At 45.3% G+C, this 27,682-nt stretch overlaps 2 protein-coding genes across 7 annotated transcripts in view; one reads left to right on the plus strand and one right to left on the minus strand.

Annotated features, from left to right (window-relative positions):
- The window catches only part of JSRP1 (junctional sarcoplasmic reticulum protein 1), a 99,357-nt gene extending 81,302 nt beyond the window's left edge, over nt 1-18,055 (minus strand). For 3 of the 6 annotated variants that reach the window (XM_069962506.1, XM_069962508.1, XM_069962510.1), the window contains exon 1: nt 17,927-18,054. The gene's annotated coding sequence lies outside the window, so the exon portion shown is untranslated. The other 3 variants (XM_069962512.1, XM_069962511.1, XM_069962509.1) reach the window with 3 other exon arrangements.
- A 112-nt stretch (nt 18,056-18,167) lies between these two features.
- Nucleotides 18,168-26,275, plus strand: OAZ1 (ornithine decarboxylase antizyme 1). The gene is given in 6 exon segments (XM_069962515.1): nt 18,168-18,377; nt 22,259-22,316; nt 22,318-22,404; nt 23,335-23,507; nt 24,175-24,260; nt 25,830-26,275. Coding segments are annotated over 6 exon segments (651 nt in total). The 5' UTR covers nt 18,168-18,261; the 3' UTR covers nt 25,961-26,275.
- The last annotated feature ends 1,407 nt before the right edge of the window (nt 26,276-27,682 follow it).

The raw sequence follows: 27,682 nt of genomic DNA on the forward strand, positions 1-27,682 counted from the left end.
TAATAAAAATATATTTAAAAAAAAAAAAAAAGTACAGTAACTCAATGAGCAGCAACCCAAACTATGTACACACCACAGGACATGTATATACAGGTATAGAGCATACAGCTATGGACACACCACAGGACGTGTACATACAGGTATACAGCTAAGGACACACCACAGGACATGTATATACAGGTATACAGCTATGGACACACCACAGGACATGTATATAGCTATGTACTATAGGGAGTATATACAGTAGTATAGGGACTATAGTACTATAGGGAGTATATACAGTATGATGTGTATATAGTATAGGGACATACAGTATATATGATGGGTATACAGTATGTTATGTATAGGTGACAGTACAAAGGCATAGTTATGGGGACACTGAGTGGCACATTATAGGGGGCTGTAGATGGCACTGTGCTGACATGCCGTGAAGATATCTCCTATCTCTCTATCCATCTATCTATCGATCGAGGAGATAGAGAGATATAGAGAGATAGAGGGATAGAGATAGAGGGATAGAGATACAGATACAGATAGATGGAGACAGATACAGATAGATACAGATAGATGGAGACAGATACAGATAGATAGATCTATCTATCTATATTCAAAAAGTAGCAGCATTCCAAATGGACCAACAAAACACAGTTATCACTGTACTCAAGGAGAACAGTGAAAAAAATTTCAATGAAGTACTCAATCAAGAGTCTCCACTGATGCCCCCAAAAATTTAAATATGCAAAACAGGAGTCCGTGGAGCCTCGGTTGCGAGTCTCAAAACACGGGATAGCCAGATATCTCTCGCCTGTTGCCACGGGGTGCCTCCATTATAGGGAGAGCACCACACCACCCTGATACATAGCCCCTTAAGTCCCACTCGGTTGCGAGTATTGGAACATAAATAGGAAAACACCAGGGTTGCCCCTTTTTGTCAATGTCTAACTCAAGGTGCGAGTATTGTGATCATGACAAGGGCTTGCCAAGGCAGGCTTCCATCCACAGAAAGCAGTTTCAGGGTTTTTGGATCCAAATGGATTGTGAATAAATCTACACCTTTTTTCATTCAAGTCAAAAACAGCAACGTTTCTGACCACAACCGTGGTCTTTTCTCAAGCCAAATAACATTGTTGTGGTCAGAAACGTTGCTCTTTTTCTCATGGGTTGCTGAACAGGTTGGAGGATGTCTCGTGTGCTGTGTGTGCAGGGACGCACAGACAGCACATAGGAGACTGGCCGGGATGTTCTTACACGCTGGGCAGGTGGCAGGGGGCACTGGGACGTGCCGTGCCGCTGAGAGAGGCATGTGTGAGCCGCGGGAACTGGCTGAGATGAGTAGGGGTGGTGTGCCGTGCCGGGCGGGTGACGCGGGGTGCTCTGACACGCTGGGAGGTTGGGGGATGCTTGGACGGGCGGGTGGCGGCTCCGCTGTGTTGTGCCGAGTCGGTGGGCGCTGGGGCGGGCTGAGACGACCGGGCCGCTCTGACACGCCGGGCAGGGGCGCTCAGACACACAGAGTCTCCTATGTGCTGTCTGTGTGTCCCTGCACACACAGCACAAGAGACATCCTCGAACCTGTGCAGCTCAGGGCTCAGACGGGGAGATGAAAGTGAAAATACAGCAGATACCGACGCCAGAGACGGCATCGGTATTTTCACGGTATACCGCCCAGCCCTAGCCTTGTGGAAATAAAATTTTTTATGAATGTACAGACTGTACTGTTGTTGCTATCAGCGCCCCCTAGCTAAAACAGCCCTGCCCTACAATACATATAACAGTGGGTTTGGGGGGGATGAATTACAGTGTGAGGGCTGCCTAACATGTCCTTGCTGTCTGAGAATCCGTACAGAGCTCAGCCAGAGTACGGATTTCCAGGGGGGCGTGGCCAGCAGGAATGGAGAAATAATGCAGTGGCACACACAGGGCTGAGAGCACATTCAGCTACATGTATTAGAAAAAAACAGTCCAATTTAGCTTATTATTGTATATTGCAAAACTTCTTAACATGGCCTTAACTAACTAAAACTAGATGGTCAAAATATTTTATAGTTACGCTTTAAAGGGACTGTACCATCAGGCCTGGGCTGAAGCACTGGAGGTGGGCTAACCCACCCCCAGTGGGAGGAAACCGCTGCCCCTCTATGACACTGCTCCATTAGAATCAATGGAGCTGTATCATAGAGGAACAGGGGGTTTCCTCCTATTGGGGGTGGGTCAGCCCGCCTCCAGTGCTTAAAGTGTAACTATAATTTAGATAGCCAAAAAATGAAATTTCTCAGATAAAAAGCCCACGTGTTACCCTTTAAAAAGAGCCATAAACTGCGTTCCTATCTTGTGCGGTGGCTGAAATATCCCCAGTTGTTTGGCTCAGAAGAATAAATGAATTTTTATCCTGGCTGACAGAAAGTGGGCGTGGTCTCCCCTCTCCACCCCTCCCTCCTTATCTCCTCCCCTGCCCCGCCCTCCGCACTAGTTTATTTCTGAAGTGTGTTATAAACCCCATAAGGGTAGCTTCACACACACCGGATCACAGCAGATCCCCAGCAGATTAGATCTAAATAACTGAACACAGCATCAAATCTACTGTGGATCCGGTGTGTGTAAATGCACCCTAAAACACCTCATTTCAAAACTTTACCCCTCAAAGAATTCAAAAGAAGCCATAGGACCTTTAATAACCCTTTTAGGTGGGTAACTGAAATAAAAGCAAGTGGAGGAGAATTGTATAAACTTTTCAGGGGAGATTTATCAAACATGGTGTACAGTGACACTGGCTCAGTCACCCCCGGCAACCAATCAGATTCCACCTTTCATTCCTCAGAGACTCTTTGGAGAATGAAAGGTGGAATCTGATTGGTTGCTAGGGGCAACTGAGACAGTGTCACTTTACACCATGTCTGATAAATCTCCCCCTTCAACTTTTTTTTTGTGTGCAAATTTTTTGAGAATAAGGAGGGGAGGGAGGGGGCAAGGTGGAGGGAGGGGGGAGTGGGCATAATAAGAGGAATGATGAGAGTGAGAGGGATCGTGAGAGTGGATGATGAGTATGGATGATGACAGTGAAAGTGGATGATGACAGTGAGTGGGGATCATGACAGTGGATGATGACAGTAAGAGAGGATGATGAGAGTGAGAGTGGATGATGAGAGTGAGAGTGGATGATGAGAGTGAGAAGGGATGATGAGAGTGACAGAGGATGATGAGAAGGAGGGGGAGCCAGGCTCACTGAAGCGCCGCAGCAGGGCAGAGAGTGGAATTACTCAGACCCAGGTATATGGCAACAGCCGCGCACTGGCATAGTTGGCAACAGTCCCGGGTATGACGCGGTAAGCCCCGCCCCCATCTTACCACAATGGGGGCGGGGCTTACCGCGTTATACCCGATACTGTTGCCAACTATGCACTGTCATGAGAGGGAAGGGTGGAGCAGCAATGGCAGAGGGCCCAGTAACATGGCGGCCGGCGCTGAAGGGGTGCCCGGGGCACGGCTGGCTCAGGCACACCCCTGCTGGACACCGGTCTTAATGGATCAGGTAGTGATGAAACTGAAGGGGGGACCAGCCAGACCAGCGGGGCAGCCATGAAGACAGCAGCCACAGTGCCAAGGCTGCAGGGAAGGGATGAAGGCAGGGGGCAGGATGTAGAGAGAGGGGCGGGGCTGGGGCGTGGACCTATCTGAGAATCCGTACAAATCAGAGGACGGATTCTCAGGAATGTAGGACAGTTTTGAACAAGTAGCTCACAGCCAAACACAGCTCTGAGGGGACATCTGCATGTATTTCAAAAACGGTTCACTTTTCATTATTACTATAAATTGCAAAAATTATCATCATGACCTAGGCTTATGGTGCGTTTACACGTAACAATAATTGGCCCGATCGTACGATTAACGATGTCGGAGTAACGTTTTGTTTTTTTTCATAACGAGCACCGTTTAGACGGTACGATATATCGAACGGAAAATTAGTTTTGCAAACGCTTAAGCCTATCTCAAACATTGGTTAAATCGGCGAACGACTGTTCACACGGAACGATTTGCGAATTTTTTGCGAACGACGAACAACGATTTGATAACATGTTGAAAGATCAAAATGAGCGATGTATCGTTCGTCGTTTGATCGTTCGCTGTGTTTACACGTACGATTATCGTTCGAATTCGATCGTTATCGCACAAATTCGTACGATAATCGTTACGTGTAAACGCACCATAACTAAAAATAATAAATATATTTTTTTTTATAGTTGCGCTTTAAGCCCAGGACTGATGGTACAGTCCCTTTAACCATTCAAAGCTCCGCAATGAGGAAATACTGACATACTTCTGTTGTGAATTCTCATTTCATGATACAGTGGCACCTTGAGTGTTCTTGGACTTAATTGGTTGAGGAGGGCAGTTTGAGAACCAAGAGCAATGTCTTCGGGCCCTTTTACACAGAAAGATTATCTGACAGATTATCTGCCAAAGATTTGAAGCCAAAACCAGGAACAGACTATAAACAAAGATCAGGTCATAAAGGAAAGCCTGAGATTTCTCCTCTTTTCAAATCCATTCCTGGCTTTGGCTTCAAATCTTCGGCAGATAATCTTTCTGTGTAAATGGACCCTTCCCAGAATGTATATACTGTAAATGTGTTTAATTGATTCCAGCACCCACCAATAATTAACTACAGTACTGATTACATTGAAAAGTGCCCAGTTTATTCACAGCAGTACAGAACTATACTGTACAGTAAATTTTAAACAAGAAATGTTTAACAAACAGCAATTATAGTACAGTAGTCACTAACTCCTATAGCACTGTAAATGATGCGAGATGGTGGAGCACTGACTGAACAAGTATGTTTAGTGGCAAACTGTTTACATTAAAAAAACAAAACAAAACAAAAAAAAAACAAAAAACAAAAAAACACAAGAGAATGAGAATAATTCATACTACTTTCTTTTAATAATTCTGGAAATAGTACTATTCACAGAGCCATATTTTTAATGTGTCAAATTAATATTTTGCATGTTCTAAATACTGAACTAATGCAGATAATGAAGAAAATGCTCGTTTAGGGACATTACAAGTCTCAGAATGACATACCTTATGAATTGTTTTGATTATATAGTGTGTCCTTTGAATGCAGGAAATCTGCCAACAAATTTCTCACTACCAAGGTCAAGTAACTCAACAATATTTTAAAATACATTTGTGAAACCCACATTCCACATCAGAAAATTACAAGTTGCTATAGCACAGAATAATACAAAAAAAATACAATGACATTCTAGTTCCCACATGATGTGCCTTTGGGGTTATATTTTTTTTTTTAAACAGTCTATTTATTATTAGATAAAGCTGGGTTCACATTTCGTCCGGAGCTCTGTTCAGAAATGTGAACCTAGCCTAAGCAATTCGGTTAAAGGGGGACTATCAGCAGGTTAGATAAATCTAACCTGCTGATGGCCTCCTAGAGTGCCGGGGATGCTGAGGATATGTCTTACCATTCTCCTCTTCACCAGTCCTGCAGTGTCGGGGTAAACTCTGCTTCAGAACACCTTTGCGTCATCCAGCGTGTCCCCTCCCTCCATTGATTATCATAATTACGTCTAGTAAAATTGTCCGTGGTCGTGGATTCGCAACCATGGACATTTTTAGGAAAATTTCAACCGAATGCAGCCATTCACACGATCCATGCTGCAACCCCCACAGCAAAAAAAAATAGGACATGTCCTAGTGCGGATCGCGGCACCGACGACCCCCCCCCCCGTCCCCCCCCCCCCCCCCGCCAGCACAGAAGACAACTCCATGCCTACACTCCCCGTGCCGGTGAACATGTGAGCCAGTTGGCATGGGGCAAGTTGGCGAGTAGTTGTCTTCTGGGGTCCAGTCATCTCTGTTGCCGGAGGCGGGGGATCTGTGCCGCGATCCTCCTCTGGTCATCGCAGCGCGAATAGTGGCACAGATTGTGTGATGGAGGCCTAACAGTGCGGGACTGGCCAAGGAGAAGGGTAAGCCACATACCTTCCTCATCAGCATCCTGGGCACTAGAGGGGGCTATCAGCAGGTTAGAGTGTTTGTTAATGGACAATAATGGATCATTAACAAAGTTCAGGTCATAAATATCAAACCATCTATTTCAAGCATGCAGCAATTTTACAAGAATTTAGTTATTTTCCAAAAAAAAAAAAAAAAAAAAAAAGAAATAAAAAGCAAATTTCCAATATATTTGTAATAAATATCTTGATTTTACAATCTTTGCTAGGGACAACTAAGGGTGTCTTTACACAGAGAGCTTTATCTGACAGATTTTTGAAGCCAAAGCCAGGAATGGATTTGAAAAGAACCAAAATCTCAGCCTCTCTTTTATGACCTGTTCCCTGTTTATAGTCTGTTCCTGGCTTTGGCTTCAAAAATCTGTCAGCTAAATCTGTCTGTGTAAAGGCCCCCTAACCCAGTGATTTTCAGTAATGTTAATTTCCTCCCCACCAAGATCCCTAGGGTTTTAATTATAGTATATTTCTAGCAGAGGCTCTGGACCCTTAACTGGATTAGGGGACACTGATTATCTAGACTGCGTGGCACTTCTGTCAACCAGCATCTGAATCAGCACTTGTGGATTCCCCTTGTGGAGAGGGTCAAGTTTTTGAAGTGTTTGAAGTGGTCTTAACCGATTTCTCCGCATTAATCTCCCACCTGAGTTTCTTTAAAATCTCTTCTACGTGTCTGACCTGTGTCTGTAGGGTCTCAGGGGAATCTCCTACTTTGAGGAAATCATCTAAATATGGCACGATGATAATATCCTGCTCTCTAACATGGACCATAACTTCCGTCATAACCTAAGCGAACTTAGGGGCTTGGGAGATACCAAAGGGCATGGCTCTAAATTAAAGGTGTAGAAGGGACCCTCTAAATCTGAATGCAAACCTAATGAATTTTTGGTGATCTGGGTGAACCGGGATATGGTAGTATGCATCCCGGGGGTCAGGGGTGAGCAAGAAAGGTTCGGTATGGGAGACGAGATGAACTACATTCTATCTATTAAATTAATAATAGTATGGAAGGTATTATTATTTATTTATAAAGCGCCCTTAAATCCAGAGTGCTATACAATAAATAGGGGTAACAAACAGGAACAATACAAGATCAGAACACATTACATGAAGGCAAAAGACAGGCTGGTACATGGGGGAAGAGGACCCTGCCCGCAAGGGCTTACAATCTATAGGGTACAGGGAGAGAAACAGGAGGTAGTGCAGCCAGTCAATGCAATGTGATGCAGAATTATTATAGGTTGCAGCCTAGTTTGAAGAGATGGGTTTTCAGGTTACTTTTGAAGGACTTGATGGTGGATGTGTCAGGGTAGCGAGTTCCAGAGTATGGGGGAGGCTCGGGCAAAGTCTTGGAGGTGGTTGTGCGAAGTACGAACAAGGGGGGAGCGCAGACGGAGGTCACTGGAGGATCGAAGGTTGCGTGAGGGACGGTAGCGGGATATCAGGTCAGAGATGTACAGAGGGGACAGGTTGTGGATGGCCTTGTACGCCATGGTCAGCAATTTAAAGTGAATACGTTGGGCAACGGGGAACGGCACAGGCAAAACGAGGGGAAAGGTTGATTAGTTGGGCAGCAGAGTTAAGGATAGACTGGAGGGGAGTAAGGGAGTTAGATGGAAGGCCAGAGAGAAGGATGTTACAGTAGTCCCAGCGGGAGATAATGAGAGCATGTACCAGCAGTTTTGTGGAGTCAGAGGTGAGAAGAGAGCGGATTCTGGAAATGTTTTTGATGTGAAGGTGGCAGGAGGTGGTCAGGGCCTGAAAATGTGGTTTAAAAGACAGGGCAGAGTCAAAGTTGACCCCAAGGCAGCGGACTTGGGGGACAGGGAACAAAGTGCAGCCATTGATAGTGATTGACAGGTTAGATGGAAGGGTGGAGTGAGATGGGGGAAAGATGATTAGTTCTGTTTCGTCCATGTTGAGTTTTAGAAAGGGGGAGGGGAAGAAGGAAGATATAGCTGATACACACTCTGGAATCCTGGATAGCAAAGAGGTGACATTCAGACCAGAGAGATAGATCTGAGTGTCATCGTCGTAGAGATGGTACCTGAAGCCGTGGGATTCTATGATATGTCCCAGGTCATAAGGTATCCTGACCAGGAAGAGGAGTTGAGTAAAAATCTTCTCCCCTTTCTGGCACAGGAACCAAAACATGCTTGTCCATGAGAGATTGTACCTCAGATTCCATGACCACCTGACGCTTGGGGTTCCGGAAATCTGTGGTAACAATCCAAACTTTGTTCAATAAATTTGTGCTGGCAAAGATCTTCTCCAACTATTGACTAAATAGGGCAAGATGACCTCACACCGGGGCCTGGCGTCATTGGGTATTACGTTTTTTTTGTAGAATCAGACCCTGCAAATAGGAACCAATTAGGGTGCATGCACACTACGGAATTCCTGCGTATGACCCGCAACAGATACCCGATACGGATACAGTGACGCTTTCTCTAGGATAGAAGCCATTGTGGAATCAAACTGAAATTCCTCTTCACAGGGATGTCCCCTTTCCAGTTCTTAAGCCGCACAGCTCTTTGTGCAGAATTGGACAAAGCCACAACCCAGGCAGAACGGTTCAGAGAATTGGATGAAGCTTCAGAAAGAAGCTTTACTGCACTTATAGTAGGCAGAGAGGCAAGTAAACGTTCCTTCGGGGGTATCATCCTTAATATGGTTAATCAGTTTCTTTATTTCCACATCCAGAGAATGTAGCAGCAATAAGGGGCTTTTCACCCCTTCTTCAAGTATACCTCCACCCTTTTGTCCATGGGGTCCTTTAGAGAACCCGAATCCTCAAAGGATGAGGCAGCCTTATTGGATATTTTAGCTACCGAAGGATCTATCTTAGGGGCGCTATTTCAGGTAGTGGTGTCCTCCTTGCAAAAAGGGTATCTCTTTCATTGCCCTAGGGACAAATAATTTTCTCTTCGGGTTAGACCATTCCTTTTTAATTACCCTAAATTCTTAATACTCTGGTGTATGGAAAAAGAAAAACCCTTTTTTTCTTGGGTGTGAGACCCTGGAACATCTTATCTAACTCCATAGTGAGTCTGACCACCTTTACCAAGGAGTCTATCTTCTTAGCAGAAGCAGGGTTTGGGAAGAAAGGCCGGACTTAATTTCCTCCATGATAAGGTCCTTGATGTCTTTCATAAAGGCCGGAGTCCCTTCCTCCAGGAATCTATTTCTACAGGAGCTACACAAAGTCTTATTGGCTGGGTCCTGTGTTTCGAGACTCTTCAATGAGGCTCCATGGGCTCTTCTTTTGCATATCCATGTTTCCCAGGGGGCAATGCACCTAGAATTTCACTGCCTTGAGCGCTATCACTAGCAGCTGGGGGGAGGGGGGGGAAGCAGCCACACCCTGGTTTCCCCATTCTTCCGGTGCTCTCATACTTTAGGTGGTATGAGGATACTAACGTGTTTAGGAGAAAGGGTTCATCCTCCTTCGTCTCCTTCCCTAACGAGGGAAAATGGACCTTTTCTCCGAAATGCATTGGAAGGACTTTTGGTCACTTAGGGGCACCATACTACCTGTCCGTGACGTCACACAAACTAAGGGCAAAAGTGAGTGGCGCACGTTACTGCCCGGAGCATGCCCACACCTGACACTTCACAACAGTGGCCATTAGAGTTCTATGTTCCATCTTCCCCCTACTGCTGGATGCACAAAAGAACTAAAGGTGTACACAGACCGAGGAAAACAACCTTCTGTCTGCCATATACAAAGGACTACACGCACCAGCTTACTGCCGCGGACAGTCTCCCTTCCGACCAGGATCCCATGAACTCCCATGAGACACCCAGGTATATCTAAGCCACGAACACTGTTGTACACTGGAGTCGGCGTTGATGTCACTGTAGAGCTATTGCGGGCTTAGCAATATATTGGGTGTGTATTGTCATATAGCGACATTAAAGTGACACTGTCACCCCCTTTTTGCATTCTGACATCTCTACACAGGTGTAAAGAGTAAATTTAGCGTTTTTCATACCTTATTTCATATCATACGTCATGGTGTTTGTTCACGTAAAAAAAGTGTCCTTTTATCAACTGCAGATTGTATTAAGTGGGCGTAGCCTCGCGGCATTAGCGCCACAGTTGGCCCCGCCCCCTTGGAACAGGCTGGCCGAAAGGTCTAGACCCCACCCCCTTTATGTCGGCCAACCCCCTTTATGCGAGGCCACGCCCACTTAATACAATCTGCAGTTGATAAAAGGACACTTTTTACTAGAACAAAAACCATGACGTATGATATGAAATAAGGTATGAAAAACGCAAAATTTACCCTTTATACCTGTGTAGAGATGTCAGAATGCACAAAGGGGGTGACAGTGTCACTTTAAGTTCGTCCAATGTGGATATACATGATGTCTTACTGTTTTAGGTCTATGAGCAGCATCCATTACTCTTTTATATTGTTGATGGCCATAGTTGTAACAATATCTTATCATTGCTCATATTTAAAGGGGTATTCCCCCAAAATTACTTTTGCATTAATACATTGCCCACCCGTAGCTTTCCATCTTTCCAATATAAAGTTATTATGGATTCTGCATAGTTTTGCAATTATCTAGATGCATTAACCCCCACCAAATGCATAGAATCATCATATCTCAGTCCAACCTGACACGCTCCCTGCTGCTGGCCCCCACCCTCCATGTCGGCATCACGTATCCTCCGTCTCTTTAATAGGCCGGGTTAGCGCTTCTAACCAAGTCCACTGAAGTGAAGGAGGACACTGCCGGCGGTGGCTGCTGTAAGAGAGGGAGACAGTGATCAGTGCAGCTGTCACTGTCTCCCTCTCTAACAGCAGCCAGCCTCGTCACCCGCACCATGTGTCCCCCCAGAACACTGTTCCCCCTGACTGTGTTGCCCCTCCGCCCGTCACTCTCCCGCAGCCGCCACCAGTACCCCCCCCCCAGCACTCAGCCGCGGCACCTTAATTCCCCCCCCCCTTGCTCTCATTCACGGCAGCCCCCCTCTAACCCACGGCACCAACCCAACGGCACTGATCCCGCGGCACCCAAAGCCCCCAACACCACCCACCCGCGGAACACTGACGGGGTGGCTGCTGTTAGAGAGGGAGACCGTGGTGATCAGTGCAGCTGTCAGTGTCTCCCTCTCTAACGGCAGCCAGGCCCGTCACCTGCACCATGTGCCCCCCCAGCCCCAGAGAACTGTTGCCCCCTCACCCGCGGCGGCCCCTCCCCCCCGTTCCTCAACCGTGCCGCCCCCCCTCCCCTGGCACCCTATCCCCCCCCCCCGGTCCTCACCCACAGCACCCCCCCTCTCGGCCCTCCCCTGCAGAAAGCCCCCGAAGGTGCTCACCCGCAGCACTATACCCCAACAGCACCCCACCCACACGGCAACCACCCCACCCCCACCTCGCTCACTGTTCCCCCCTTACTGACCCACCCCTCACCCGCCTCGCTCTCATCCGTGGCAGTCACCGTGGCACCCCCCCACCACCACCAAACTCACCAGCGGCACTGATCCTGCTGTCACCCGTGACACCCTCTCACACCCGCAGCAGCCACAGAGCACTGTTCTCCCCTTACTGCCCCCCCTTTACCTGCGGCCGTCAAACCATCCCCCGTGGACAGTGCGGCCCGCCCTTTCCCCTGCTCAACCACGGCCCTGTGCACAGTGCGACCTCCCCCCCGTCACCCGCGACCCTTCTCAACTCACCTGCTACTCAGCTGCCTCAACTCTGCTACCCCGCTGACTCAACTCGGCTGCCTCAACTCTGCTATTAAGCTGACTCAACTTTGCTACCCCGCTGCCTTAACTCTGCTACTCCGCTGTCTCACCTCAACTCTGCTATATCTTGTGGATATCAGCTCTGCTACATCATGGACCAATCAGGCATAAGCATTGCATGATGGGAGATGTAGTTTTCTGGCCAGCGCCATGTTGGATATATTTTGGCTTTTTAAAAAATGTGTAACTTTGGAACGGAAGCAGCTAGAAAGACAGGAGACGGCTCAAAATTCTCAGGGGGACTTGGTGAGTAAGGCCAGCTAGGTTTGGGACCATTTTATTTTTTTAGCTCTTGGTGGGGAATACCCCTGTAATGTTTGGTAAGTCTACCACTTCTTTTTGAATCCCTGCTACTTGTTCTTTGGAATCAGTCTACAAAGTGTTTAAAGCTCTGTTTGGAACCACCATTGCAGAGTTTGTGTTAAATTACCAGACCCCCCCCCAAAAAAACACACACTTTTTACCTCGACCCATTACTTAAATGAGTTTTGGGGTGGAAAATCTGACAGACCCCTTTAAAGGGAACCATTCAGCCCATTTGGGCTGATATGGTTCCCTTGAGTATTGTATAAAGCACCTGGAGCGGCCGCAGCCGCAGCAGGTGCTTTATAACGGAGAAAATGACTTTTATTCCCCGGCTCGTGACTAGATATGAGCGGGGAAGTAGTCATGGTGGGCGGCTCCCTGCTCTTATCTAGTCACTGCGCTCTGCCTGTCAGCGCGCTCGGCGGGATGATTGACAGGCAGAGAGGCCAGTAACGGCCGCTCCAGGTGCTTTATACAATGCTCAAGGGAACCATATCAGCCCAAACAGGCTGATTGGTTCCCTTTAAAGTCAAAATGGTTTGTCAGGCTCCATGTATGTCTAGTGGTGCAGCAGTAGGTTTGGTTCGGTTTATCAGCGCCAAACAGACTCTATAACCAGACGCAGTATGACCCTAGTGTTAGACTGCATTCTTACATGCCAATGAATGAAAGCAGCCAAAACCACAACCCATTTGTTCACCAATGACTGAGCAATGTTGCTGATGATCCCATTAACAATGAGCAACCAATGGTGAATGTACAGTGGCATGATTTCAGTCTTTTGCATTTATCAGCATGTGGAAAGGCGGCCATAAAGGGGTACTCTGGAGAAAAAGATTTGTTTATCCACCATACTGTACCCTGCCCGACTATGCTTATTTTTCAGTATTTATCCGTTACGGTACGTCCTGCAGAAAGTGGTGTATTCTTTCCAGTCTGACACTGTGCTCTTGGTTGCCACCTCTGTCCGTAACAGGAACTATCCAAAGAAGGATGGGAATTTCCTACTGCTCTGGACAGAGGTGGCAGCAGAGAGCATATTGTCAGACTGGAAAGTATACACCACTTCCTGCAGGACACACAATAACGGATAAGTACTGAAAAATAAGTAAAGTCAGACAGATGCTAGCCAGGCCAGGCAGGGTTTAGTATGGTGGATAGACAGTAGTATAGAATTTCCAAGCACTCTAGAATATTCTTGCTTAGGTGGTACAGTTTAGTTTGACAGTTCATCACAAAAATGTAGGCAGAATGCAGTTAAAGTGAATCTGTACCGGCAGGTAGTCACCCCCAAACCAGCAGTATTGTGCTATATAGGTCCTCACGTCGTGTCTGGTTAGGGTGGTGGTGGGGAGGTTGGTCTTTCTCCTGATGCTAGTATTTTGAAAGTAGTTTTATTTCTGCGACCCTGCCAGAGCCTTTTTTTTAAACATTGCAGTAGTGTGCTTCTGACGTTTGCACCACCGTACCTCCTACTGTGACATGAAAAAGGTTGAAATGTCCTTTGTTGCAATTCCAGAGTTTATCTCTTTACCTCAAATTAGTATCCTAATACATGGCAAGTTTATCGCTTAAATTTGAACTATGTAACTATTTTTTGCACATTAAAGAAGTCCGGCCAAAATTTATTTTTTTATATGTTATTACTTATGGAAAGTTATACAATTTTCTAATGTACATTAATTATGGGAAATGCTCATATACTGCTATTTCCCTTAATTTAGTGTATCAGGAAGTGTTAGAATTCTCACAGAACCAGTGACGTCACGACGAAAGGTGTAATTCCTATGGAGTGTCCAGCAGGAGGCGCTCTCTATATAGAAGTCAATGAGTACCATTGACTTCTATATATAGTGCGCCCCTGCTGGACACTCCATTGGAATTACAATGGATGTGTGTATGTAATGTTATGTACTGTACTTTGCGATTGAATACATTTATGGAATACTTTGGGGAGCAAGTGTCCTTGCTCCCTAAAGTATCCCATAAATGTAATCAATGAATACATTTGCAGGGCACCAAGCAGGGAGGGAGAGAAGTGCCATCTACCTCCCCCCTCCTTGCTCGGTGCTGGGAACATATACAAAGTACTACAGATAATTCAGATAATGGGGGAGTAGTACCTGTGCTATCTTATCGCCGCCCGCTCCGCCGCCGCCGCTCACACTAGTGACGCTCTGCCGCCGCCGCTCACAGAAGTGCCCTCTCCTCCTCCGCTCCCCCTTCTCCTCCCGGCTTGAAACACTATGGCCCCGCTGCCTCCCTGCCGCTACTCACACTATCCGTCCAGCCGCTGCTCTCTGTACCTGCAGGCGGGCCGCGTCAGCCCTCTCCCACCCCGGCCGGGAGCACCAGGAAGCACCAGGAGCTCCGGGGTGGGTGAGGGCTGACGCGGCCGGCTTGCAGGAGCAGAGAGCAGTGGCCGGCCGGATAGTGTGAGGAGCGGCACGGGCAGGCGGCGGGGAGGCAGCGGGGCCATAGTGTTTCAAGCCAGGAGGAGGAGGGGGAGCAAAGGAGGAGAGGGCACTTCTGTGAGCGGCGGCAGCGGAGCGGCACTAGTGTGAGCGGCGGCGCCGGCGGGGATAAGATAGCACAGGTACTACTCCCCCATTATCTGCAGATAATGGGGAAGTAGTACTTTGTATATGTTCCCAGCACCGAGCAAGGAGGGGGGAGGTAGATGGCACTTCTCTCCCTCCCTTCTCGGTGCCCTGCAAATGTATTTATTGATTACATTTATGGGATACTTTGGGGAGAAAGGACACTTGCTCCCCAAAGTATTCCATAAATGTATTCAATCGCAAAGTACAGTACATTACATACACACATCCATTATAATTCCAATGGAGTGTCCAGCAGGGGCGCACTATATATAGAAGTCAATGGTACTCATTGACTTCTATATATAGAGCGCCCCCTGCTGGACACTCCATAGGAATTACACCTTTCGTCGTGACGTCACTGGTTCTGAGAGAATTCTAACACTTCCTGATACACTAAATTAAGGGAAATAGCAGTATATGAGCATTTCCCATAATTAATGTACATTAGAAAATTGTATAACTTTCCATAAGTAATAACATAAAAAATAAATTTTGGCCGGACTTCTCCTTTAACCTTTCCACGTAATAGGGCTCTTACTGAGAGGCACATGCAATTAGGCTACAAAATCAGTGTAGCCCAGCCCTGAGTCTGAAATCACCCCTTCATTTCTTCACCAGCAGCTGCACAATGTTGCCAGGATTATTTCATGTTTTGGCTCAAAAGATGCAAAAAAAACTAAAACAGCAACGTGTGCGACAGCAGCCTAAACACAATCTAGACAACGCATGTGCTTTACATACAGTTATACTGGTATTGTGCGGAGGGACTGGCGTAAGGCAAATGTAATGCCGATTTTCAAAAAGGGCTCTCGAACTTCCCTAGGTAACTATAGACCCGTAAGCTTAACGTCCATTGTGGGGAAACTATTTGAGGGGCTTATAAGGGACAACATCCAGGAATATGTAGTGGCTAATAGTATTATAAGTGATAAGGACAGAAGCTGTCAAACCAAAGTGATATGTTTCTACGAAGAGGTAAGTAGAAGCCTGGACAGTGGCGCGGCTGTGGATATCGTGTACCTGGATTTTGCTAAAGAGTTTGACACAGTTCCTCATCGACGTCTGATGGGTAAGTTAAAGTCTATCTGTTTGGAAAGTTTAATGTGTAACTGGATTGAAAACTGGCTTAATAATCGTACCCAGAGAGTGGTGGTCAACGATTCCTACTCCGAATGGTCCCCGGTAATAAGTGGTGTACCCCAAGGGTCAGTACTGGGCCCTCTTCTGTTTAACTTGTTTATTAATGATATTGAGAATGGAATTAACAGCAATGTTTCTATCTTTGCAGATGACACCAAGCTTTGTAGTACAGTCTATGGAGGATGTGCAGATGTTACAGGATGACCTAGACACACTGAGTGTTTGGGCGTCCATATGGCAAATGAGGTTCAATGTGGATAAATGTAAAGTTATGCACCTGGGTACTAATAACCCGCATGCATCATATGTCCTGGGGGGAGTTACTCTGGGAGAGTCGCTAATGGAGAAGGATCTGGGTGTACTTGTAGATAATAGACTACAGAACAGCACACAATGTCAGTCAGCTGCTTCTAAGGCCAGCAGGATATTGTCATGCATTAAAACAGGCCTGGACTCTCAGGACAGGGATATAATATTACCGCTTTATAAAGCTTTGGTGCGGCCTCATCTGGAGTATGCTGTCCAGTTTTGGAACCCGATTCATAAAAAGGATGTTCTAGAGCTGGAGAGGGTACAAAGACGGGCAACTAAACTAATAAGGGGAATAGAGCATCTTAGTTATGAGGAGAGATTAAAAGAATTACATTTGTTTAGTCTGGAGAAGAGATGTTTAAGGGGAGATATGATTAATTTATTTAAATATATAAATGGCCCCTACAAGAAATATGGGGAAAAGATGTTCCAGGTAAAACCCTCTCAAAGGACAAGGGGGCACTGCCTACGCCTGGAGAAAAAAAGGTTCAATCTCCGGAGGCGACAAGCCTTCTTTACCATGAGAAGTGTGAATCTGTGGAACAGTCTACCACAGGATCTGGTCACAGCAAAAACAGTAGAGGGCTTCAAAACCGGCCTAGACAAGTTCTTAGACCAAAATAATATAAATACATATATATAGAACCCATCACCCCTCCCCCTTCCTTGTATCCATCCCCTCCTTGGTTAAAGGGGTTGGCCACTTTATAGTAAAATAGGTCAGTACAAAGTATTAGTAAGTGTGCTCAATGTATATACTGAAAGCAGCTCCCTGTGTACCTCATAGAGCTAAAATCAGACTCCCCTTCACCAGGCTGGGCTGCCCTGCTCTGTTTTGTTTCAGTCCATAAAATGGCCGACATGGAGGAGCATGTGACCAGGCCCTGTCCCCTGTGTCCTCCATAGACATATACAGGCTCAGTGGAGGACACTGGGGGCGGGGCCTGGTCACATGATCCTCCATGTAAGCAATCTTATGGACCAAAACACCACAGAGCAGGGCAGCCCAGCCTGGAGGATGGAGTCTGATGTTAGCTCTATGAGGTACACAGGGAGCTGCTGTCAGTATATACAGTAAGTACACCTAATACTGTACACTAAGCAATTTTACTATAAAGTGGCCAACCCCTTTAAACTTGATGGACATGTGTCTTTTTTCAACCGTATTGACCATGTAACTAGATAAGCAAATGCTGGAACGGTCCTAAAGTTGGGATTTCTACATGTGTTTAGTATGGTGGAAACTCCATTTCTCTCCCCATAGCTGTGATGTTGCTGGGATTAGGCTCTAGACAGGCCACCTAAACAGAAGGATATCTACCCAGGGTAAGAGTGTATACCACTCCCACCACGGTTAAGCCCAGACTTCCCTATACAGAACATTAGGCCCTAAGCTGTGAGAACAGGAGAACACGCAGAAGAGTCACGTGCGCCCCTATAGCATGTGACGCTGACGTCATCACACGTACGAGGCAGCGCTCCCTTCTAGACGCGACCTTCACCTCAAACACTTTACTTCCGCAAACGTCATTTACCACGTGATTAAGCTACCATAGCAATAATTACGTCATTTATCGTCTTACAGTGATACAGCATTCATGCAGAAGGGATGCCTGTCCCCCTACGGTGGCACCCTCGTGTGCCAAGGCCCCCGCACACTTACCCTGTGTCCGTGACCCGGACTTGACAGTAGGTGTTTCTACCCATTTAGATATCGCCAGCTTTCTCAGACTTCTCTACTTACTACAGTAGCAGTTTTAATACCGTACCTGTGCGCGGTCTCGTCTGGCCCTGTGACGTCACTATCAGTATCCCGTGTGCGCGCTGTTGCCAGGCCAAGATGGGGGCGAGCACATGAGTCATGTGACTTTTCCTCCCGCAGCTCTTGTCATCCACCAATCAGTTGTGGGGCCTGGGAGCGCGCGACCGAAGGCGGCCTAGTACGGTGGCCCTGCCATTGGCTGTAGCTGCTGACATGGTGTGGGCGGGGCCACAGCCAAATACTAAAAGCTGTTATTCAAGGCAGCCGTGCGCCATTTTGAGAGACTCCGAGGGAAGAGGCAGAAGGCCGGGAATTTTCTGGTTCTGTGACCAGAGAGGCCGGATGGTGAAATCCTCCCTCCAGCGGATACTCAATAGCCATTGCTTTGCCAGAGAAAAAGAAGGAAATAAAAGAAGCAGCACCATGCCTCTTCTGAGTATTCCCAGTAGTAGTGAAAGGTAGGAGGCTTTCTCCTTGTCCCCGCCGCCATTCTAATTCTACGTTTGTCTGATGACGTTTGTGCTGCTGCGTTTTTAGTGAGTTATTGTGGTGACGTCATAGTTCTGATAAAGGTGTCAACGTGTATCCCAAGAGCCAAGCCTGTTATAAAGCAATGCTATGGGTGTGCGGCTTGCTGGATGTGAACAGGCGAGTGATGAGACAGAGACCCTCAAAGTGTCTTATTGCGTCACCGCACCTTACTCGGTGACGTCACATCAGCCGTCCCCAGGGTGACTATAGATGAGGGACTGGCTGCTGGAATGGATGGATCAGAGCCTATCACTTGGTACCTGGGCAGCCAATGGTGATGCATTACGTGTCAGTGCTGCCTGGGACTGTGTATTGGGGCCTTGAGCTTGGATGACGGTTATTGTATTAGGATGGGGAAATCCGGCTTCTTCAGCATGCCTGAGGGTGATGTGGTGAGCCAAGATGGGTGTTAGGAGGGTGTAGTTTGGGCTGGCCCAGGTGGTGCCTGGATGAGGTGCCAGCTCTATATTGACTCTTAATTAGCATGAGGCTTCCAGAACCTTCTTGGTAGAACAATGGCAGATGGGTCTGTGTGAGGCGATGCCTTTAGCCTGTATATGGCAGATCATGGTTGTGTAGATCAGTAGTATAGGAGACTATGGTGTCTGCTAGGTTTTCCCCAGCTGGTATTGTGGGTCTGCCTGTGTCTTTTCCTCTGCCTGTTTCTGTGGTGCTGGGGGTTGGCTCTAGGCTCCGGGGCCTGTGGTGATTGTGCACATTTTGAACAACTTCTCCTTGTGGCCAAGGCTTGTAAGTGCAGATCTGCGCTGCTGCGTAGTAGAAACAGCATTAGGATTCTCAAACTACTCCTCCTCTCTGTGCCTGGACCTGAGAAATCCTTTAGAGACGTCATATGTTCTATCTGGTGGTCAGCGTAGCTGTCATAGTACAGCATGCTGGCATGGTTCAACCTCGTGGTGTCGTTCACCTGGTATACAAAATGGAGGGGGCATTCTGTGTGCGCATAAGGCAATATGCAAATGGCTGCTGTTTTTCAGGGCCTCGGAAACCTTTGGGCATCTGCTTGCTACATCTGGTGAGATGACGCGAGCTGCAGGGTGAGAGATGGTGCATAGGGAGGAGTTAGGGCTTCATATGATGGAGAGCATGATCCTTTTGTAGAGCCGTCTAGTGGGACTATATTCGCACAGACTACCACTTGCATCATATGTACTCAGTTTAGGCTTTTCTTTTGTATAGTAGTAGTGGGGGTTGGTGTAGTTAAGTTCTGTAGTTAAGAATTCTTATTATTATTTTTTTTTATCGTGGGTTTATTTAAATGTAGGCTTATGTTCAGCAGTCCTGCATGACTATTGATGGAAAGATGACTTCCTATCCCTAGTACTACCTCCACAATGTCTTGTGGCTGTTCTGCCTCCCCCCCCCCCCCCCCCCCCAAAAAAAAAAAACAAAAAACAAACAAACAAACCAAAACACGCTTATTTTAGTGGTTGGGACTTTAAGAGCTTTGGAGTATCTTTGTTAGTGTAATAAAACTGCAATATGAGCAGTTTCCTAGCCTGATTGTGTTATATGTATAGAACTTATCATCCCTCCCCCTTCTCTGTATCTATCCCCTCTTTGGTTGAACTTGATGGACATGTGTCTCTTTTTCAACCATATTGACTATGTAACTATATCAAGGTGTTTTAGAGGAGGAGGTGGCTTAGAGATAAAAGCTTGCAGTCTTCTAAAACTTAGGGCCCTATTCCACCGGACAATTATCGTTTGCATAATAGTTATTGATCAAATGACCGCTATCACGAAAGACCTGAAAATGTTCACACATTTCCATGGAACGATAATCGTTACTTATGATCGTAATTGCTATCGTTTTTTCTTCGCTATTTATTCGCTATTGCGTTCGTATCTATTGCGAACGACCGAACGATGTCTTATTCAATGCGAACGAGCAACGATAAAAATAGGTACAGGTCTTATAAAGCATCAATGATTTCTCGTTCGGTCGTTAATCAACAACTGTGGAACCGGAATGCAGAACTTGTGGAATTTTTTTTTTTTTTGCAGAAATCAATAGTACAGGCTTTTTTTTTTTTTTTTTTTTTTTTTTTAGAAACTGTCATTGGGTATTAGCCGGAAAATGCATTTATATCATGAAAAAGCAGTTTTAAGCCCTTCCACCTGTCATTGTTCTCTATGGAGAGAGGAGGGGTGGGGGGGAGATGAGGCACTAAAACAGGACAACAGAGTTAATTTACAGCTACAACCCTGGGCTATCTCCTCTGACGTCAACACTGACCTCTCTAAGGTTTTCACACAGTTTCCACTGTGTAATCCTTTGCTCTCTGCTGGTGAATAATCTCCCTCCTTCCCCCTCACCTCCCCATAGAACAGGCAGGGTCCATCTGATGTAAAAGAGTCGAGATTTCCAGATAATGAGCAGTGGATGAGAGGAGGGAGGGGGGTACCTGGGGAAGTTTTTGAATGCAGATAATGGCATATTTGCCTAATAACCCAATTACAAAGTTTCTTACTACTCTTCTCTACTATTGATTTCTGCAAAAAAGAATGAAACGACAGTGACACTTTAGGGCAATATGTGCTTCCTGTGAGGGGACCTCTGTAAAGGACAGGGTATGCTCAGTAATTCATCTCAGTGACAGATTAATCAGAAAATAGGAACAGATCAGAAAAAAATTGGTCTCTAATCGGTAACAATCTGTAAAGGGAATCAATGAGCAGGTTAGAAGTGTCACTTGTGTGGGGTACTGAGGATGAAGTTTTTTTGTCTTTTTTTTTTTTTTCTCAAACCTTGATCCTCATTTTTCAGGAACTTATTACACATGTAAATGAGGCAGTTTGGTGCACTGGGGGTGGGTGTACCACTTCACTGGTGTGCCCTAATGTATACTGGGGCAGCGCTCTACAGTGACATTACTCCGCCGCTCATCACTGCACAGTGCCGGATGAATATTAGGAGGGGCCGACCAGGGGAGTAACAGTCCTAACCCAGTGCAACAAATTGCCTAATTTACATATCTAATAAATTACAAAGTTTCTAACAGTCTTCAAGGATGAAGGTAATAAAGTTACCTTTATCCTTGGTGCCCAGTGTGGTATGGTAAGCAGGTTAAATGCTTCTCTAGGGTATTTCCCTCTAGGGGGGGTTTCACACACAGCATCATGTGGCAGTCTTTTATTTTAGTTTTAGAAAGAGCGAGATGTGGATTAAAAGTAGTAAATATAAAGAAGTCGGTCTTCCTGCTGTATCCTCTTCTCACTTTGTCTCAAGAAACTGAATAAAAACTGCCACAAAGCTGTGTAAGGGTAAATTCACACGGACAGATCTGCAGCAGATTTTACGATGCAAATTTGCTGTGGAATCTGCTGTGGAGCCTGTGCTGATGGCTTTCAATGAGGATACATACTTGCAGGCGGATTAATATCACACTGGGAGTATGTACGTGACAGTTCTATTAATCCCTGTCCAGGCAGAGCATACATCACCTCCCCGCTCCGGCTTGCTGTGGGGGTTCTTGGCTTGCTGCCCCGCCGCAGCCACTGATTGGCTGAACGGGACGTGAAGACACCGGGTGCCCCTGAAGCAAGCCGGAGCGGTTGTGGTAAAGAATGCTCCGCCCGGCAGGGGGTTAATAGCACTGTTACGTACACACTCCCAGTGGGATGCAAATCCTGCTGAGTATGTATCCTCGAGATACTTGAGATACCGAGTTGGCTATCTATTCATTCGTGGCAGTATAAGCACATTGTTGAACTTCAGATCTTGACTTTTACCAATACAACTGTTTTCAATGTGTTTTTTTTTTTTTTTTTTTTCTCTCCCAAGTTCCAGGGTTTCTTTCAATTGCTGTAGTAACCTGGGTCCCGGGCCTCGGTGGTGTTCCTGATGTCCCTCACCCACCCCTGAAGATCCCAGGTGGGCGAGGGAATAGTCAAAGGGATCACAATCTTTCAGCTAATTTATTTTATTCTGTAAGTATTAGGAAATTGTAATGTGTTGTACTATGCTTTCACTCAAAAGGAATGTCATGAGAAAATTACCTATTGTCTAACCCCTTGATGACCCAGGATGTACCTTTATGTCCTGGTTAGGGGAGCTCAGAAGGCGGGTCACATCGTGACCTTGTTCTGAACTGCGTGGGGATCTGCGCTGTAATGGTGCTCATCCCAGCTTGGTACTCAATTACTCTGGGCTCTCAGTAATAGATCATTGAGCTCATTGATCAATGCAGTATGCATGTACTGCATTGATCTGAGAGATCAGTATAATTAATATAGAAGTGCCCCAGGGGGACTTTAAATTACAGTGTAAAAAAATAGTTTTTTTTGTTTTTTACATTAATTCAGAAATGTAATAAGTAATCAAAATGTCTCATATGCAAGCAAGGTACTGATTTAAAGTACAGATCATGGCACACACCTCTCAGCCCCATAGACTAAAAGATAAAAGCCTGAAAAGGATCAGAATAGAGCTGAAAAGTGAGCTGTAAAGCATTACAGTGAAACGTGATGCCAGTAGGCTGCATAGACTACAGCATCTCTGCTTCCTCCACCCTGTAAAGTGACCTTTTGCATAGGTCACAGAAGTTACTGAGCATACTTACAAGTTCCCATGCTGTTAGCTGTGTAAAACACCGAGGAGGAAGCAAAGACATCTCATTCTCCTTGATGCCCTGTAAACCTGCTGATAGTTCCCCTTTAATACTACTTGGGCTGTAACCCTCTTAAACATTATTCTTTATGTAGGCAAATATTTATTACTGTGCATTTAATATGGTATGATGCTACAGGGTAAGGCAGTGTTGTGGTTTTTTTTTTGTTTTGTGTAGGCTTTTTCTTTTAATATAAAGATGCATACAGTCTGTAACTTGAATTTGAGGAGTTTTGGCTTTTTTTTTTTAGGATAATAGGCTGATTATTACAGAAGACCTTGCGTCCAATAACAGGACCAGAGTTCTTAATGTCCAATCCAGGCTGACAGATGGCAAGCAAGTGGACTGGAGAGCCGTGCTAAACAATAATAACCTTTACGTTGAAATCCCGACCGGCACGCTCCCTGATGGGAGCAAAGATAGGTAAGCAATTGCATGTTGTTTAAAAGGACACCTCTCAAAGTATTCAGCCGTAAAGGGTTCAGCAAATATCTCTAACATGTCTGTCATTGCCTGTATAATAGATGCTTTTTACATAAAGGGAGAAATTTGTAATATAATTTGTAAAATAAGTAATGTAACATTAAGATAAAATGTCTAGGTTTTTCCTTTACCACTCAACTCTTGGCAGTAGTAAGGGAGAACATAGGCCATCTGCTGCCACCAAGGATTGTCCGGAAGTCTCCAGTCCTTGCTCTGATCAAATGCTGCTGCACAGCACTAATGATCCAGAGCAGTCTCCCTGGGGGAATTGGAGATTGCATCAGCATCTCCACAGCAAGTTGTGATAACCATTGGAAGTTGAGTGGTAAAGGAAGATTATTTTAATGTACTACAGTGTAATATAACTCAAAGAAATATTTGATTAAAAAAAATCCACAGTACGGTTACCCTAATAGTATATATGGAAAGCATATAAAATGAATTCTTTCATCCCAACAATACAATGGAGCTCACATTGAATATTGCTCTGTACGTCACATGACACTAGATTATCTTGAGCTACATAACTCTAGGGGTGATATTGGGGGGGGGGGGGGGGGGAGAGAGATTAAGAGCAAAATTCAAGCAAGCACTTCATTTCTTTTAGCTTTGCTGTTCTGTTGGAATTTTCGGAGGAGCAACTCCAAGTCGATCATGTCTTCATCTGTTTCCATAAGAACAGAGATGATAGAGGTGAGTAGTCTGAATAATCATGAATTTAGTTTGTGCCGATAGCCCCTTTCTTTGATTTATGCACAAAAAATATGGTCAAAACAAATATCATGGCAGTAACCCTTTAACTATGGAAAGCTACAACTCCATGTGCCTGATTTATAACTGCGCACATTGATTTCTTGACTGCTTTAAAGGGGTATTATTCCTCCCCCAAGAGCTAAAGAATAAAATTCTAAAATCTGGTCTTACTCGCAAAGTCCCCCTGAGTATTTCGAGCCACCCTCCCTTTTCTGGCTGCTGCCGTTCCTGAGTTACAAGTTTTTCGAAAAAGCCTTTTTATATCCAAGATGGCACCGGCCTGGAAACTACATTTCCTATCATGCAGTGCTTCTCCCTGATTGGTCCATTTGTATCCACCCCCTAGGCTTTCTTTCATGCTCACTGCTCATTACTACATTGCACAGTATTAGTAAGGAGAAGTATTCAGCTCACCACACCTGCAAGGAATCCACCTGTCTGGTGCAAGGCAGTGCAAGCTTCACCAGGTATAAGACTATAAAGGCCAGCAAACCTGGATTCCATCCATAATACTTTACTGGGTCTTCACATAAAATACAGATTTACAGTTTAGCTGACGTGTTTCAGCCGGAGGGCATTACTCATGGCTATGAGCAAGGCCTTCCTGCTGAAATGAGTCAGCTAAACTATTAAATCTGTTTTTTATGTGAAGACCCAATAAAGTATTAAACAGTTTAGCTGACTCGTTTCAGCCAGATGGCCTTGCTCATAGCCATGAGTAATGCCCTCCGGCTGAAACACGTCGGCTAAACTGTTAAATCTGTATTTTATGTGAAGACCCAGTAAAGTATTATGGATGGAATCCAGGTTTGTTGGCCTTCATTGTCTACATTGCACAGTAAAATCAGGACTGTGCAACTGAACATACACAGTGAGGAGAGACTGGTGGGGCTTGGCGTCATTGTCATACAGAGAGGGGGACTGACCTGCAGCAGCGCCCAGTCTCTGACGCTAACTCTCCCTCCTGCAGGATCACTGATTCATCCTCCTCACTCTTGTGTCCTTCCATCCGGTGTCTTGAGACCGCTAACACCCCCGGACCCCTGCTGCAGATCAGTCTTGGGGTGTACATTTGAATGTAACCCCCCATCCCCCAACACCACCTTCTAAGCTTTACTGAAAAACTGAAAACTAAAATGTACTCTTTTAGATGCTTCCTTTGTGACTAAACATGTCAGAAAAATATACACAAGTTAATTTACCAGGATGTAGGACTCCTTCTTACATCCTGGTAAATTAGCTTGTGTATATTTTCCTGACATGTTTAGTCACATAGGGAGCATCTAGAAAAGTACATTTTACAGTTTTGTACAGGCTCCAGTGCAAAAAGCGCTGACTTATGTAATGCATATCCTGGCAGACAATAGTCAGTAAAGACTCCTTAAAGCTGCACACCAAAGTCATTTGTAAGCCAAAATAAGAGATTCAAATGTCTTGGGTTAGGTTCACATTTCTGCTGGGACATCTGTGATGTGGCTTTGAGCTTATGGTTTTTGCTTCTCCTTTCAGCTGCACTCCTCCGGACCTTCAGCTTCTTAGGCTTTGAGATTGTGAGACCTGGACATCCCCTTGTCCCTAAAAGACCAGATGCTTGCTTCATGGCTTACACATTTGAAAGAGATTCTTCTGATGAGGATTAGAAACCTGCGATGTTCTGCAACTTTTTAGATTTTTTTTATTTTTTTTGTCCGTTAAGCAGTTGTGAAATATTGTCAACATCTTTCCTTTTTTACTGGTGTAATTACTGGACCCGGGTGGAGCATGTAGCGGGGGAGGGAAAAATGTCGAAGTTTTTCAGGCCAGATCATCTTTTCTGAAATATTTTTTGCATGCTTGATGTTGAATAAATGCGCACTCCAGATTACTGCTGTGTCAATGGAGGTTTCATGTGTTTGTTTTTTTGTGATAAATTCTTGCTTTAATTCTAAATAAAACATTTATATTTGTTTCCTGTTTTTAAGAATAAACCTTTAATTTACAATTTATCCACTTATCTGCAGACTATATGTAGGAGACTCAAGGAGTGAAAATAAGTCGGAAACAAAGAGTATTAACAGGCAACACATCGGCAGTTGCTTATGTAAACCAGCAGAGTGGAATAGCTCATTAAATGTTTAGATTACCTAGACTTTTAATTTTTCAAGTACAATTTTTAGAAAACCGATACTGTTGGAAAACAAAGAAATAAAAAAAACCGTCCATACAAAAATATCCAACATCTTGCAGATCAGCATACCGAAGCACAGGAACACATTATTTTATACAGAACTACTTCCAATAGCCGACCATAATATGCAGCAATAGCTAAGTGAGACACCTCTCTCACCTCTTATGCAACCCACCGTACGCCCTTGGGTGCGTACATCTTTTTAGGCATCTCCACTACAGCCATGAGCTACAGGGGTCGATGGTGGAACACGTAAACTACCCAGAGTGCCTGCCAAATCACATTTTCAATACCACTCTGTGTATCTGAATGGGTACATTGTCATGTATCTCTTGGACACTAGTGGGATTCTACGAAGGATCGCTAAAGTTAGGAAAAACCACCTAGCCTCTTTGAGCTCTCCATCTCAAAGGTTCAGACAATATAACAGAAGACTACCATAGCAGGTACTATTTGAACTAGGCAGGGAAAAGAAACCTTGATAACCTGTTGAAACAAAGATTGGCAGTACCAAGACAGGGCATCAAGCTTGTGGTTAGTTTAGAAAAGATGTTTTTTTTTTTTTTTTTTTACCATCAATTGGAATTTTTACTGTAAAAGCAGTTGGACTATAGAACTGTCTGCCATATGATGTTATCGTGGCTGATTGAGACCAAGGGAGGCCTGGATGTTCTTAAAAATATGAAGATTACCTAGACCTTTAGGCAAGCCTGTTCCAATGGCTGATGAGGGGGTGGGGCCAATGGTGACATTGTGGGTGGTGCTAATGCTGTGAGGCCCCGCCCACTTAACACAATCTGCAGCTCATAAAAGATGACTTTTTTTACTTGAACAAGCACCATGACGTATGATATAAAATAAGGTGTGAAAACTGCTAAATTTACCCTTTACACCTGTGTAGAGATGTCAGAATGCACAAAGGGGATGATGTGTCACTTTACGCTTACAGCCCAACACAATACAGGGTGATTGGCATTTGCCAGAGAACACCAACATTGGCAGATTCCATATTTGCACTCTGATCTTCAAGGATAGGAAGAGCTGCACAGCCCCTCCATGTGCTAGTCAGAGGTACAGTGACTACCATTAGGTACTGTGATAAGATCAAACCATATGCAAGTGAACTGGGTCCTGTGTTTCTTCTGATACATGACAATGCTAGGCATCATGTGGTTTAAGTGTGTGTGTGCATAAT

Source organism: Dendropsophus ebraccatus, chromosome 3 (assembly GCF_027789765.1).
Source record: "Dendropsophus ebraccatus isolate aDenEbr1 chromosome 3, aDenEbr1.pat, whole genome shotgun sequence".
NCBI classification, from domain to species: domain Eukaryota; kingdom Metazoa; phylum Chordata; class Amphibia; order Anura; family Hylidae; genus Dendropsophus; species Dendropsophus ebraccatus.